General features: G+C 42.9%; 1 protein-coding gene across 1 annotated transcript in view; it reads right to left on the minus strand.

Annotated features, from left to right (window-relative positions):
* ttbk1b (tau tubulin kinase 1b) overlaps positions 1 to 20,000 on the minus strand; it is a 62,450-nt gene that overhangs the window by 40,693 nt on the left and 1,757 nt on the right. The window contains exons 2-3 of the mRNA XM_053237418.1: positions 4,646 to 4,783; positions 997 to 1,144 (exon numbers count right to left, since the gene is read on the minus strand). Of these exons, the coding sequence (XP_053093393.1) occupies positions 997 to 1,144; positions 4,646 to 4,747 (250 nt within the window). The 5' untranslated portion in view covers positions 4,748 to 4,783. The remainder of the gene's footprint in view (positions 1 to 996; positions 1,145 to 4,645; positions 4,784 to 20,000) is intronic.

Consider the following 20,000-nt stretch of genomic DNA (forward strand, 5'->3'; position numbering starts at 1 on the left):
CAGAGCTCACTGACTGAAATAGGAGAACCTGTGCAGCTTTCAACATCATCATCAGCTCTTCACCGATTCGGCCTCTACTGCAGAGAGACCAAAAGAAAGCCACTTCTGAGAAAGGCCATGCTAGAAAATCTGGGAGCTTTTGGGAAAAAATTCTGGGGTCTGATGAGAATAAAGCTGAAACATTTGGTCTAAAGCCAAAGCATAATATTTGGCAAAAACAAAATATAGCCCAGCGCCCAGGTAATGCCATTCCTGGGATCAAGCACGGTGGTGGTAGCATCATGCTCTAGGGTGAGGGGGGGGGGGGGGGATTGTACTTACTGATTAAGCAGTGTTTAGATTTTTTTTTTCTTCAAATAATTCTGAGGACATCTAAATACTTTATTTAATTTTATTTCTGTATAGTTACTTCAAAAGTAGCTGGAAAAAATCCCATTCTGATGCAGTACAGCAAAAAGAAAATAACCACTGGGGGTGAATACTTTTGAGAGGCACTGTAGAGAGATAGATAGATAGAGAGAGAGAGAGAGACAGACAGACAGACAGAGACAGAAAGACAGATAGACAGAAAGACAGAGAAACAAACAGAGAGACAGAAAGACAGACAGAGAGACAGATAGAGAGACAGACAAATAGACAGAAAGAAAGACAGACAGGCAGGCAGGTGGTGTTCTATTACAGTGTGTTTATGTAGAAACAGCTGTGTCAGCACTTTACACCAGAGAACATCATCAATACTGCTGCACTGTGTCCTTTATGAAGGACACACACACACACACACACACTCTCTGTCCCTTAGTCCTTCATGCCTATTAGTCTTCCACTCTCCCAGTGGGATCTAATGCACTGACATGCCATGCATGAAAATATCTGATCTCTGTGTGTGTGTGTGTGTGTGTGTGTTTGGGTCCACCGTGATGTTTTGATGTTGCAGTATAATTCATCAGCCCTCATTAGGTGATGCACACATACACACACACACACACACACACATACCCTGTAGTTTCTTCAGCACTGCCACCTCCATCTTCAGCACTTGTTTGGGCTGCTGCGCCGACTCCACCTTCAGAGCCACGTTCTCCCGGGTCAACAAGTCCAGCGCTTCATAAATCTCCCCGAATCCCCCGCCTCCGATCTTCTTTAACTACACACACACACACACACACACACACAGATCCATGAATAAGCAAACAGCCACAACACAATCAATTGTAAATGTTTTAGTTCCTGACAATGTTTAAACACTCAGCTTCAATCAATAGCTAATTAACTCACGATCAGCTGTTTAACAATTTCCCTTTTTATACGTAAACTTTTCTTTTATTTCTTGGGAGCACGTAATGTAAGTAGTCACTAGGGCTCGTATTCAGATTCGGTGACTCAAGTCCAAAAGTTACATTAGTATTTATGCAGGGAAAGTTCCTGGTATTCAGGGACGGGTTACGCAGCTGCTTAGGTGGATTTTCTGAACTCCACATTCAGATTATTAAAATCACCTGCGTGTCGTTCACACCTCTGAGGTTACCAGATTTTTTTCTTAGTAGAAACATCTGAGACGGAGTTTTGCGCTAGCGTCTAGACCACCGCCTTTAAACCAAAACACCTTTAAACTGGAAAAAAATCAGGGATAGAAAATGCAGACTGAAGAAGGAAAGAACAGGTTTGTTTTTTGCTGTCAAATGTAAAAAGAACTCTCGAGTGCTCAGAAAATTACCTTAAACAGCTTTGTAACCCCACATATGTTGCAGAACACAGCCCTTGGATAGGATGCTAATATCAAGATAGTAAATATGATGCCAAGATGCAAACTGAGACAAAAAAAAAAAAAAAAACACCGGGGTTTAGTTGTAGCAGAATTGAGACATTTTTGCAATGTTTCATTTTTTATATCTTCTTTCTTCTCAGCAACTTTTTGTAATTTTTTCCCTATCTCTAAACACTTTTTATCCACCATTTCTTTTTCTCTCTCCTTCCACCATGTTCCTCTGCCTGTTACCCCTCTACAACTCCAAACATCCTCACTGCAGATATCAGGAATCTCGTCCATCCTCCACAGTCATTGTGGTCACTGGTGGACTGTGGAGCTGTCGATCCACAAACCCAACTTCAATTTAATTCAATTTTTTATTTGTATAGCGCTTTTAACAATGGACCTTTTCACAAAGCAGCTTTACAGAAATAAATACATTCAGCATATAAATTGTAAATGTGTGAATTTATCCCTAATGAGGAAGCCAGAGGTGACGGTGGTGAGGAAAAACTCCCTGAGATGATATGAGGAAGAAACCTTGAGAGGAACCAGACTCAAAAGGGACCCATCCTCATCTGGGTGACACTCGATAGTGCGATTATAAATCATTCCCTTCTGTAACTGTGTGCTACATGGACAAATAGTGCAGTTGTGTAACCAGGAAATTCATTACAGTTTTCAGTTGAAATCTATTTTGTTGAAGTTATCAGCTGTTCGCTGATGGAGACTTGAGTGCAAAACTGTTCATATGAATCACAGTCCAACGCCATCTTCATGGTTTCTAAGTGTTTCCATCCTCAGTAATCTCGTGTAACTTCAGGCTGTCCATGTGGGCCGTCCTCAGCAGCAGCGTGTGGTAACTGCATCTTGAGCCTTGGCTTCTCTCCACCTACTCCACTTCCCCAATCTAACAGAACCATTCATCTCGCCAACACCACAGGTTCTATCGTACATCTCTCTCCGCAGGATGGATTGGCATGAGTAGTGGTATAGATCTGTGTCTGTCCTCCCGCCCCCCAAAAACCTGTTAGTGACTAGATTGCCCCAAGGTGTGAATGAGTGTGTGGGTGTATTCCCACCATGCATTCAGTGTTCCAGGGATAGACTCTGGATCCATCACCACCCTGACCAAATATAGTGAAGGAGTATATGGTTAATGGTGGAGATATAACTATATACTTTTCATGTTTTGTCAATATTTCTTCTTAAACTTAGCCAAGCGAGTGCCGTGATGTCGTCCCAGCCTGAGCGCCATCTTGGCCACTGTTCATGTGGCTTAACTTCACCAGCATGTCTTCTTTCTCATGAAACCACCACTCATGAAAAGCAGGGCCATTTCTAGAATGCAGAATTTCAAAATATATGCAATAGGATGTCGCTTAGGGCCCACAAACGTTCAGAAGCAGTCCTGATTGGCTGGATTTGTAAACACGTTATAATTCTGTATTTCCTCAGCTGATCTCTCACACACCACAAAGCCAAGCAGACATTACTGGATTATCTGAACCTGTAAAAACCTTGTGTCTCATATCTCACAAGCATCTGATAATTCTGTTCCTGTACAACCATTCAGGATTTTATGAGTTGGGCCACCTGATCCCTTGGGAAACGTCATAAACGAACAAGACGTCCTCCACCATCCCATTAAACCACCTTCAATCCTCCTGCCTCCTCACACAGGAGATATCCTTGGACCTAATCCTTAACCAAATCCACTCCTCAGATCATCATGTTCTACCTCATACATGCTTTCTTCTCCGATACACCAACCTGTCATATCTGCTGCACATGCAATTTACACTCCAACACTTCTTCAGCTCTCGCTTCTACCATCTTAATGACCAAACCTGATTTATATACAGTACTACTGATACCTTCCTCTAACCATCTTCTTTGAAAGATCTACTCTGCTATCTTCTCTGTTGATTGTTTCTTGGCTAAAGCATGGAATAAGCAGCAACAGAAAAAGTAAAGCATGGCTGAAAAAAACTGGATGAAATAACTGCTGCTAAAACATCATTCATCAGGAAAACGGAGGGATCAAAATCTTTCCGTTTTCCTCCTTCTCTTTACTAGAAATCAATGTACACACCTTGATCCTGATCCTGAGAACTCCCTGATCACTTGCTGTAGAGCTGCCTGAAAAGTTATTGTACTCAGCCCATCTTACAAAGTTTCTGCCATTAGCAGGATTCAAACATTTTCTTCAAAGAACACCATCATGAGGTTCCTCATCAAGTCTCCACTAAAAGAACTCTTCACTAGCTGGTCTTCCTGAACACCATACACTATTAGCTCCAGCATGCAGCGTAACATGTCTTCAATCTTCCCACGTCACTCCACTGCTTCCTGTAGCTGCTGGGTTAAATTATATCAACATGATGCTTGTGTACAAAACCAAAACCATCTCCCTACCTGGTGGCACCAGTCAGAACCTCAGGTACAGCTCAGCTAAACATGAACTCCTCACCTTTTAATCGCTGTTTAAGTGGTGAAATTAACCCTCTGATCTTTCCTGTGGATGCCGTCATTAGACACAGACTGAAGAATCATCTTTTCAGTACGCAGTTGAATAAACACTCATCTTGCACATATAAAAGTATCTTAATTATCCGAATAAACACCAGCAATATTTGTAATATTTAAAATAGCGTTTAACAGCTTTAATGGTGGCATCTGAAGAGCCATTTTTCATAAAACGTGACGTGAAATCAGCTGAAAGACCAACTGACCCATTTTCTAGAAACACGACCCAGATTTTAGCACAATTTAACCAGGAACAGCGCCAAAAAACAAAACAAAACAAAACAAAAAGACAGCATTATTTATTTACAGAACAACATATGGATCGTTTTGTTCCTCGTCGTGTTACGCGCAGGATTTCTGAGTACTCACCACTTTCCAGCGCTCCTTGACCATGCAGTTCTGGGGCAGGATGTCCACCTGCTCTCCTGCACCGTTCATGTTTTCGTCACAGTCGACTCCTACACGCTGCATCAGCCGGCCAGATCTTCACACAATCCTGCCATTCACCTGTACGACAGATCACCCACGTTAGCATAGCTGCTACATAGACAGGATCAGTTTCAGGAAGCCCTGATGTCATCAGTACCTATAGCAGGTTGATGCTAAGGACCTGTTTCTTTATCATGCTCTGTTTGATTCTGATTTTATTTTACTAAAGTTATAGCTGCTGCAGTGTTATTTGTCATTTCATTTTGTAAGTAACGTCTTGCTGTACGGTCACTTTGACTCTTCGGCAAAAGTACACATGGTGGAGTGATCAGACTGCACATTAGAACAAACCGAACAACTGAACGAATCATTTAATTGAATCGACTCAACTGAGTCGAGTCAGTGCAAATGTTCATCTCTGCTGCACAGATGAGTCACGTCTCTGCAGGACTGAAGTGACTCAGGGAAAGTGGGTGAATTTATTTTTAGCGGTTGCGTAAACCCACGACTGATTTAACAGATTGGAGTGAAACAGGAGCGCTCCTGAATGTAAACACATTTTTTGATTACAGTTCTTTCTGACTCTTTAATTTCTATTAAAAAATCTACAAAGATCTACACTGCAACCCAAAACACTGATTTTCACTGCAATCTTTTTTATGTGATTTGTTCTAATCTCACTGCGACCGAACAGCGCGAGTTCATCGGGACCCGGAGAGACACACAGACGCTCTCAGACCGGGTTTTCTGGTCGGCACCGGAGTGTGATCTCGCTGTGTTCTCATCGCATAAAGAACCACACCCGAGCGCAGAACACAGCAGGGTTCCAGTCAAACACACTAAACACTGTGTGTGTGAAAGCAGCCTCACAGGACTCGAATCCCGAATTCTCAGTTAGACGCTGTTTCTGAATGAGAACAGGAAGTGTGTAGGCATTTAAACGCAGATTTATAGTAACATCACACAGAATCATGACACTCATCATCAGTGTTTATTAGTAATTATTACAATAAACATTCAAAATTAGGATCAAATGAAATGACAAAAACATTATATTATAAGACAACACACCTCCACATTACACAGGCCACGCCTCCTTCACTGAGACTGTTAGATAAACAGGCCACGCCTCCTTCACTGAGACTGACAGATACACAAGCCACGCCTCCTTCACTGAGACTGACAGATACACAGGCCACGCCTCCTTCACTGAGACTATCAAATACACAGGCCACGCCTCCTTCACTGACACTAACACACACGGAGAGGCCACGCCTCCTTCACTGAGACTGTTAGATACACAGGCCATGTCTCCTTCACTGAGACTGTTAGATACACAGGCCACGCCTCCTTCACTGAGACTAACCACGCCTCCTTCACTGAGACAGGCCACGCCTCCTTCACTGAGACTATCAAATACACAGGCCACGCCTCCTTCACTGAGACTGACAGATACACAGGCCACGCCTCCTTCACTGAGACTGACAGATACACAGGCCACGCCTCCTTCACTGGGACTGACAGATACACAGGCCACGCCTCCTTCACTGGGACTGACAGTTACACAGGCCACGCCTCCCTCAGTGTGCATTAGTATTTATATATAAGTGTGTAGTGTTGAAGCTGAATTATGGATGGAGATGTTTAACGCAGATGGAGATTACTCCAGTGCTTCCCCTCTCTCTCTCTCTCCTCCAGAGTGGAAATGAATATCACATATCACACTGTGAGAGTCTAATTTCCTGCTCTCTATTTCTCTAACGACAAGTGACAGGAACCATGTTCTGTTTATCCAGGATGAAATACAGAGGCGTTAAGATTTAATTCATTACAGTGAAAATTACACCTGCATCACAACACGCCTCCTTAACACGATTCTCTCAAACCTGACGCTTCTCACTGCTGAGGGTTCAGCAAATATACGCCTATAAACAATATTTTTATTTTCATTACCCATTATAGATAACGAAAAACCACAGTGCAGTTAAAGTCTCAAACCTGATTGGTCAGAAGGAGTGTTAGAATGGGGGGGTGCCGATTTATTTTTTATTCACGCAGGTTTTAAACAAACACTAGTGCTCAGTGGCATCTCACACTGCTCAAGGATGTCTCGTGATATTTTGTGCATTCCTGTCTCCTCCACTGGAGTGTGTGTGTGTGTGTGTGTGTGTGTCTCTGTAACAGGGAAATCCTGCATCTAAGCCCCTGAGGAAAACTCCAGAAGAGTGTATTCTCACTGTGGAATGTGAAAGCTGAGAGAGGAGTGAAGCTGCAATAAAGGTGACACGATAAAACGATTTAATTACAATATTTAACGCACCATCATCATCATACACCAACATCATCATCACAAACCAACATCACCATCACACACCAACATCATCATCACACACCAACATCATCATCACACACCAACATCACCATCACACACCAACATCATCATCACACACCAACATCATCATCACACACCAACATCATCATCACACACCATCATCATCATCACACACCAACATCATCACACACCAACATCATCATCACAAACCAACATCACCATCACACACCAACATAATAATCACACACCAACATCATCATCACACACCAACATCATCATCACACACCATCATCATCATCACACACCAACATCATCATACACCATCATCATCATCACACACCAACATCATCATCACAAACCATCATCATCACACACCATCATCACCATCACAAACCAACATCATCATCACACACCAACATCATCATCACACACCAACATCATCACAAACCAACATCACCATCACACACCAACATCATCACACACCAACATCATCACACACCAACATCATCACACACCAACATCACCATCACACACCAACATCATCATCACAAACCAACATCACCATCACAAACCAACATCACCATCACACACCAACATCATCACACACCAACATCACCATCACACACCAACATCACCATCACAAACCAACATCATCATCACAAACCATCATCATCACAAACCAACATCATCATCACACACCAACATCATCATCACACACCAACATCATCATCACAAACCAACATCACCATCACACACCAACATCACCACAAACCATCATCATCACAAACCAACATCATCATCACAAACCATCATCATCACACACCAACATCATCATCACACACCAACATCATCATCACACACCAACATCATCATCACAAACCAACATCATCATCACACACCAACATCATCATCACACACCAACATCATCACACACCATCATCATCATCACACACCAACATCATCACAAACCATCATCATCACAAACCAACATCATCATCACACACCATCATCATCACACACCAACATCATCATCACACCATCATCATCACACACCAACATCATCATCACACCATCATCATCATCACACAGCAACATCATCATCACAAACCATCATCATCACACACCATCATCATCACACACCAACATCATCACAAACCATCATCATCACACACCAACATCATCATCACACACCAACATCATCACAAACCATCATCATCACACACCAACATCATCACAAACCATCATCATCATCACACACCAACATCATCATCACAAACCATGATCACACACCAACATCATCATCACACACCAACATCATCATCACAAACCATCATCACCATCACAAACCAACATCCCCATCACAAACCAACATCATCATCACAAACCAACATCATCATCACACACCAACATCATCATCACACACCAACATCATCACACACCATCATCATCATCACACACCAACATCATCATCACAAACCATCATCATCACACACCATCATCACCATCACAAACCAACATCATCATCACAAACCATCATCATCATCACACACCAACATCACCATCACAAACCAACATCACCATCACAAACCAACATCATCATCAGAAACCAACATCATCATACACCAACATCACCATCACAAACCAACATCATCATCACAAACCATCAACATCACACACCAACATCATCATCACAAACCAACATCATCATCACAAACCATCAACATCACACACCAACATCATCATCACAAACCAACATCATCACACACCAACATCATCATCACAAACCAACATCATCACACACCATCATCATCACACACCAACATCATCATCACACACCAACATCATCATCACACACCAACATCATCACACACCATCATCATCATCACAAACCATCATCACACACCATCATCATCACAAACCAACATCATCACACACCAACATCATCACACACCAACATCATCATCACACCAACATCATCATCACACACCAACATCACCACACACCAACATCATCATCACACACCAACATCATCATCATCACACACCAACATCACCATCACACACCAACATCATCATCACAAACCAACATCATCATCACACACCAACATCATCACACACCAACATCATCACAAACCAACATCATCACACACCAACATGACCATCACACACCAACATCACCATCACAAACCAACATCATGATCACAAACCATCATCATGACACACCAACATCATCATCACAAACCATCATCATCATCACACACCAACATCACCATCACAAACCAACATCACCATCACAAACCATCATCATCACAAACCAACATCATCATCACACCATCATCATCATCACACACCAACATCATCATCATCACACACCAACATCATCATCACACACCATCATCATCACAAACCAACATCATCACACACCAACATCATCATCACACACCATCATCATCACAAACCATCATCATCACACACCATCATCATCACACACCAACATCATCACAAACCATCATCATCACACACCAACATCATCATCACAAACCATCATCATCACAAACCAACATCACCATCACACACCAACATCATCACAAACCATCATCATCACAAACCAACATCATCACAAACCATCATCATCATCACACCAACATCATCATCACAAACCAACATCATCACAAACCATCATCATCATCACACACCAACATCATCATCACAAACCATGATCATCACACACCAACATCATCATCACACACCAACATCATCATCACAAACCATCATCACCATCACAAACCAACATCCCCATCACAAACCAACATCATCATCACAAACCAACATCATCATCACACACCAACATCATCATCACACACCAACATCATCACACACCATCATCATCATCACACACCAACATCATCATCACAAACCATCATCATCACACACCATCATCACCATCACAAACCAACATCATCATCACAAACCATCATCATCATCACACACCAACATCACCATCACAAACCAACATCACCATCACAAACCAACATCATCATCAGAAACCAACATCATCATACACCAACATCACCATCACAAACCAACATCATCATCACAAACCATCAACATCACACACCAACCTCATCATCACAAACCAACATCATCATCACAAACCATCAACATCACACACCAACATCATCATCACAAACCAACATCATCACACACCAACATCATCATCACAAACCAACATCATCATCACACACCAACATCATCATCACACACCAACATCATCACACACCAACATCATCACAAACCAACATCATCACACACCAACATCATCATCACACACCAACATCATCATCACACACCAACATCATCACACACCATCATCATCATCACAAACCATCATCACACACCAACATCATCATCACAAACCAACATCATCACACACCAACATCATCATCACACACCAACATCACCACACACCAACATCATCATCACACACCAACATCATCATCATCACACACCAACATCACCATCACACACCAACATCATCATCACAAACCAACATCATCATCACACACCAACATCATCACACACCAACATCATCACAAACCAACATCATCACACACCAACATGACCATCACACACCAACATCACCATCACAAACCAACATCATGATCACAAACCATCATCATGACACACCAACATCATCATCACAAACCATCATCATCATCACACACCAACATCACCATCACAAACCAACATCACCATCACAAACCATCATCATCACAAACCATCATCATCACACACCAACATCATCATCATCACACACCAACATCATCATCATCACACACCAACATCATCATCACACACCATCATCATCACAAACCAACATCATCACACACCAACATCATCATCACACACCATCATCATCACAAACCAACATCATCACAAACCAACATCATCATCACACAGTAACATCATCACAAACCAACATCATCACAAACCAACATCATCACACACCAACATCATCATCACACACCAACATCATCACACAGTAACATCATCACACACCAACATCATCATCACACACCAACATCATCACACACCATCATCATCACACACCAACATCATCATCACACACCAACATCATCATCACACACCATCATCACCACACACCAACATCACCATCACACACCAACATCACCATCACACACCAACATCATCATCACACACCAACATCATCATCACACACCATCATCACACACCAACATCACCATCACACACCAACATCATCATCACACACCATCATCATCATCACACACCAACATCATCATCACACACCAACATCATCATCACACACCATCATCATCATCACACACCATCATCATCATCACACACCAACATCATCATCACACACCAACATCATCATCACAAACCATCATCATCACACACCAACATCATCACACACCAACATCATCATCACAAACCATCATCATCACACACCAACATCATCATCACAAACCAACATCATCATCACACACCATCATCATCATCACACACCAACATCATCATCACACACCAACATCATCATCACACACCATCATCATCATCACAAACCAACATCATCACACACCAACATCATCATCACACACCAACATCATCATCACACACCAACATCATCATCACAAACCATCATCATCACACACCATCATCATCATCACACACCAACATCATCATCACACACCAACATCATCATCACAAACCAACATCATCACACACCATCATCATCATCACACCATCATCATCATCACACACCAACATCATCATCACAAACCATCATCATCACACACCAACATCATCACACACCATCATCATCATCACACACCATCATCATCATCACACCATCATCATCATCACACACCAACATCATCATCACAAACCATCATCATCACACACCAACATCATCACACACCATCATCATCATCACACACCAACATCATCACAAACCAACATCATCATCACAAACCAACATCATCATGACAAACCAACATCATCACACACCAACATCACACACCATCATCATCATCACACACCAACATCATCATCACACACCAACATCATCATCACACACCAACATCATCATCACACACCATCATCATCATCACACACCATCATCATCACACACCATCATCATCATCACACACCATCATCATCACACACCATCATCATCATCACACACCATCACCATCACAAACCAACATCATCATCACACACCATCATCATCATCACACACCATCATCATCACAAACCAACATCATCATCACACACCATCATCATCATCACACACCAACATCATCATCACAAACCATCATCATCATCACACATCAACACCATCATCACACTGTAACATCATCACACACCAACATCATCATCACACACCAACATCATCATCACACAGTAACACCATCATCACACAGTAACATCATCACACACCATCATCATCATCACACACCAACATCATCATCACACACCATCATCATCACACATCAACACCATCATCACACAGTAACATCATCACACACCAACATCATCACACACCAACATCATCACACACCATCATCATCACACACCAACATCATCATCATACACCATCATCATCATCACAAACCAACATCATCACACACCAACATCATCATCACACACCAACATCATCACACACCAACATCATCATCATACACCAACATCATCACACACCAACATCATCATCATACATCAACACCATCATCACACAGTAACACCATCATCACACAGTAACATCATCATCACACAGTAACACCATCATCACACACCAACATCATCATCACACACCAACATCATCACACACCATCATCATCACACACCATCATCATCATCACACACCAACATCATCATCACACACCATCATCATCATCACACACCAACATCATCATCACACACCAACATCATCACACACCAACATCATCACACACCAACATCATCATCACACACCATCATCATCATCACACACCAACATCATCATCACAAACCATCATCATCACACACCAACATCATCATCACACACCAACATCATCATCACAAACCATCATCATCACACACCAACATCATCACACACCAACATCATCATCACAAACCATCATCATCACACACCAACATCATCACACACCATCATCATCATCACACACCAACATCATCATCACAAACCAACATCATCACACACCAACATCATCATCACACACCAACATCATCACACACCAACATCATCATCACACACCAACATCATCATCACACACCACCATCATCATCACAAACCATCATCATCACAAACCAACATCATCATCACACCATCATCATCATCATCAACACCATCATCACACAGTAACATCATCACAAACCAACATCATCATCACACACCATCATCATCACACAGGAGCAGTCGTGGGGCAGTCGTGGCCTAATGGATAGAGAGTCGGACTTGCAACCCCAAGGTAAACCTGAAGGTTGTGGGTTCGAGTCTCGGGTCCGGCAGGGATTGTAGGTGGGGGGAGTGAATGACCAGCTCTGAGGTGAGACCCTTCAGCAAGGCACCGAACCCCCAACTGCTCCCCGGGCGCCGCAGCAAAAAAGGCTGCTCACTGCTCTGGGTGTGTGTGTGTGTGTGTGTGTGTGTGTGTGTGTGTGCGCGCGCACTTGGACGGGTTAAATTCTGAGTATGGGCCAACATACTTGGCACTTCACTTCACTCAGCAACATCTTCACCACACACCATCATCATCCTGACTCATCATTATCAACATACACCGATATCATCACACACAATCTTCATCACATAGCAACATCAGCATCATACACCATTCTGATCGTCATTAAACACCATCATCATACACCATCTTGATTACACAGCAACATCATTATCACATACCATGATTATCATCATCGTTACACACCGTCATCAAAAACCATCATTATCACACACCGATATCATAATCACACCATCATTATTGTGACACAACAACATAAAAGACCGTCATGACACAACATCACACACCATCACACACCACCATCATCTTCACACACAATCATAATCATCACACACCATCATAATCACAAACCAACATCATGACACACCAACATCATCACACACCATCATCACACACCAACATCATCATCACAAACCACCAACATCATCACAAACCAACATCATCATCACACCAACATCGTCACACTCCATCATCACACACCAACATCATCACACACCATCATCATCATCATCATCATCACACACCATCATCACACACCACCATCATCATCACACACCACCATCACACACCACCATCATCTTCACACACAATCATCATCATCACACACCATCATCACACACCACCAACACACACCATCATCATCATCATCACACACCAACATCATCACACACCATCATCATCATCATCACACACCATCATCATCATCACACACCATCACACACCAACATCATCTCACACCACCATCACACACCATTATCATCATCACACACCATCATCATCACACACCATCATTATCACACACCAACATAATCATCACAAACCAACATCATCTTCACACACAATCATTATCATCACACACCATCACACACCAACATCATCACACACCACCATCATCACACACCATCATCATCACACATAATCATCATCACACACCAACATCACACACCATCATCATCATGACACCATCATCATCATCACACCATCATCATCATCACAAACCATCATCACACCATCATCATCATCACACACCACCATCATCACACACCATCATCATCACATACCATCATCACACCATCATCATCATCACACACCAACATCATCACACCATCATCATCACACACCATCATCATCATCACACACCACCATCACATACCATCATCATCACATACCATCATCATCACACACCAACATCATCATCACACACCACCATCATCACACACCACCATCATCATCACACACCGTCATCATCACACACCATCATCACACCATCATCATCACACACCAACATCATCACACCATGATCATCACACACCATCATCGTCATCACAGACCAATATCATCACACACCATCGTCACACACCAACATCATCACACACCATCATCATCATCACACCATCATCATCATCACAGACCAACATAACACACCGTCATCATCACACACCAACATCATCACACACCAACATCATCATCACACACCAACATCATCATCACAAACCAACATCATCATCACACCATCATCATCATCATCAACACCATCATCACACAGTAACATCATCACACAGCATCATCATCATCACACAGCAACATCATCACACACCATCATCATCACACAGCATCATCATCACACCATCATCATCACACAGCAACATCATCATCACACACCATCATCATCATCACACACCATCATCATCATCACACCATCATCATCACACCAATATCATCATCACACACCAACATCACACACCATCATCACACACCATCATCACACACCACCATCACACACCATCATCACACACCACCAACACACACCATCATCATCACACACCATTATCACACACCATCATCATCTTCACACACCATCATCATCACACACCGTCATCATCACAACATCGTCATCACACACCATCATCATCATCATCATCACACACCATCATCATCATCATCACACACCATCATCATCATCACACACCAACATCATCACACACCATCATCATCATCATCACACACCATCACACACCAACATCATCACACACCACCATCACACACCATTATCATCATCACACACCATCATCACACACCAACATCATCATCACAAACCAACATCATCATCACACACAATCATTATCATCACACACCATCACACACCAACATCATCACACACCACCATCATCACACGCCATCATCATCACACACCATCATCACACACCAACATAATCATCACAAACCAACATCATCTTCACACACAATCATTATCATCACACACCATCACACACCAACATCATCACACACCACCATCATCACACACCATCATCATCACACATAATCATCACCACACACCAACATCACACACCAGCATTATCACACACCATCATCATCATCACACCATCATCATCATCACAAACCATCATCACACCATCATCATCATCACACACCACCATCATCACACACACCATCATCATCACATACCATCATCACACCATCATCATCATCACACACCAACATCATCACACCATCATCATCACACACCATCATCATCATCACACACCACCATCATCATCACATACCATCATCATCACATACCATCATCATCACACACCAACATCATCATCACACACCATCATCATCACACACCACCATCATCATCACACACCGTCATCATCACACACCATCATCACACCATCATCATCACACACCAACATCATCACACCATGATCATCACACACCATCATCGTCATCACACACCATCATCATCACACACCATCATCATCATCACACCATCATCATCATCACAGACCAACATAACACACCGTCATCATCACACCATCATCACACACCATCATCACACACCAACATCATCATCACACACCATCATCATCACACATCATCATCATCACACATCATCATCATCACACATGATCACCACACACCATCATGACACACCATCATCATCATCACACACAATCATCACACACCATCATCATCATCATCATCATCACACACCATCATCATCACACACCAACATCATCATCACACAGCATCATCATCACACCATCATCATCACACAGCAACATCACACAGCATCATCATCACACCATCATCATCACACAGCAACATCACACAGCATCATCACACACCATCATCATCACACACCATCATCATCATCACAGCAACATCGTCATGACACACCAACATCATCACAGATCATCATCATCATACACCAACATCATCACACAGCAACATCGTCATCACACACCAACATCATCATCACACATCATCATCACACACCATCATCATCATACACCAACACCATCATCACACACCAACATCGTCATCACACACCAACATCATCATCACACATCATCATCACACACCATCATCATCATACACCAACACCATCATCACACACCATCATCATCATCACACAGCAACATCATCATCACACACCATCATCATCACACAGCAACATCACACCATCATCATCACACACCAACATCATCACACAGCAACATCATCATCACACACCAACATCATCACACACCATGATCACACACCATCATCATCATCACACAGCAACATCACACACCATCATCATCACACAGCAACATCACACCATCATCATCACACAGCAACATCACACCATCATCATCACACAGCATCATCATCACACCATCATCATCACACAGCATCATCACACACCATCATCATCACACAGCATCATCATCACACAGCATCATCATCATCACACAGCAACATCATCACACAGCAACATCACACACCATCATCATCAAACAGCATCATCATCACACCATCATCATCACACACCAACATCATCACACACCATCATCACACAGCAACATCATCACACAGCATCATCACACACCATCATCGTCACACACCAACATCATCACACACCATCATCACACACCATCATCATCATCACACAGCAACATGATCACACACCATCATCATCATCACACAGCAACATCATCACACACCATCATCATCACACAGAAACATCATCACACAGCATCATCACACACCATCATCACACACCATCATGATCATCACACAGCAACATCACACACCATCATCATCATCACACAGCAACATCATCACACAGAAACATCGTCACACACCATCATCAATCACACAGCAACATCATCATCACACACCATCATCACACACCATCATCATCATCACACAGCAACATCATCACACACCATCATCATCACACAGCAACATCATCACACACCATCATCACACACCATCATCATCACACAGCAACATCATCATCACACACCATCATCACACACCATCATCATCATCACACAGCAACATCATCACACACCATCATCATCACACAGCAACATCATCACACACCATCATCACACACCATCATCATCACACACCATCATCACACACCATCATCACACACCATCATCATCATACACCAACACCATCATCACACAGCAACATAGTAGTGTGCACTACAGAGTGAGTGAGAGTAGTGTACGCTACAGAGTGAGTGAGAGTAGTGAGAGTGAGTGAGAGTAGTGTGCGCTACAGAGTGAGCGAGAGTAGTGTGTGCTACAGAGTGAGTGAGAGTAGTGTACGCTACAGAGTGAGTGAGAGTAGTGAGAGTGAGTGAGAGTAGTGTGCGCTACAGAGTGAGCGAGAGTAGTGTACGCTACAGAGTGAGTGAGAGTAGTGTGCGCTACAGAGTGAGTGAGAGTAGTGAGAGTGAGTGAGAGTAGTGTGCACTACAGAGTGAGCGAGAGTAGTGTGTGCTACAGAGTGAGTGAGAGTAGTGTACGCTACAGAGTGAGTGAGAGTAGTGAGAGTGAGTGAGAGTAGTGTGCGCTACAGAGTGAGTGAGAGTAGTGTGCGTTACAGAGTGAGTGAGAGTAGTGAGAGTGAGTGAGAGTAGTGTGCACTACAGAGTGAGTGAGAGTAGTGTGCGTTACAGAGTGAGTGAGAGTAGTGTGCACTACAGAGTGAGTGAGAGTAGTGAGAGTGAGTGAGAGTAGTGTGCACTACAGAGTGAGCAAGAGTAGTGAGAGTGAGTGAGACTAGTGTACACTACAGAGTTAGTGAGAGTAGTGTACGCTACAGTGTGAGTGAGAGTAGTGTGCGCTACAGAGTGAGTGAGAGTAGTGTGCACTACAGAGTGAGTGAGAGTAGTGTGCGCTACAGTGTGAGTGAGAGTAGTGTACGCTACAGAGTGAGTGAGAGTAGTGTGCACTACAGAGTGAGTGAGAGTAGTGAGAGTGAGTGAGAGTAGTGTGCACTACAGAGTGAGTGAGAGTAGTGAGAGTGAGTGAGAGTAGTGTGCGCTACAGAGTGAGAGTAGTGAGAGTGAGTGAGAGTAGTGTGCGTTACAGAGTGAGTGAGAGTAGTGTGCGTTACAGAGTGAGTGAGAGTAGTGAGAGTGAGTGAGAGTAGTGTACGCTACAGTGTGAGTGAGAGTAGTGAGAGTGAGCGAGAGTAGTGTACGCTACAGAGTGAGTGAGAGTAGTGAGAGTGAGTGAGAGTAGTGTACACTACAGAGTGAGTGAGAGTAGTGTGCGTTACAGAGTGAGTGAGAGTAGTGTGCACTACAGAGTGAGTGAGAGTAGTGAGAGTGAGTGAGAGTAGTGTACGCTACAGTGTGACTGAGAGTAGTGAGAGTGAGTGAGAGTAGTGTACACTACAGAGTGAGTGAGAGTAGTGAGAGTGAGTGAGAGTAGTGTACACTACAGAGTGAGTGAGAGTAGTGTACACTACAGAGTGAGTGAGAGTAGTGAGAGTGAGTGAGAGTAGTGTACACTACAGAGTGAGTGAGAGTAGTGTACACTACAGAGTGAGTGAGAGTAGTGAGAGTGAGTGAGAGTAGTGTACACTACAGAGTGAGTGAGAGTAGTGAGAGTGAGTGAGAGTAGTGAGAGTGAGTGAGAGTAGTGTACACTACAGAGTGAGTGAGAGTAGTGTACACTACAGTGTGAGTGAGAGTAGTGAGAGTGAGTGAGAGTAGTGTGCGCTACAGAGTGAGTGAGAGTAGTGTACACTACAGTGTGAGTGAGAGTAGTGAGAGTGAGTGAGAGTAGTGTACACTACAGAGTGAGTGAGAGTAGTGAGAGTGAGTGAGAGTAGTGTACACTACAGAGTGAGTGAGAGTAGTGAGAGTGAGTGAGAGTAGTGAG

Source organism: Pangasianodon hypophthalmus, chromosome 10 (assembly GCF_027358585.1).
Source record: "Pangasianodon hypophthalmus isolate fPanHyp1 chromosome 10, fPanHyp1.pri, whole genome shotgun sequence".
Taxonomy (NCBI): domain Eukaryota; kingdom Metazoa; phylum Chordata; class Actinopteri; order Siluriformes; family Pangasiidae; genus Pangasianodon; species Pangasianodon hypophthalmus.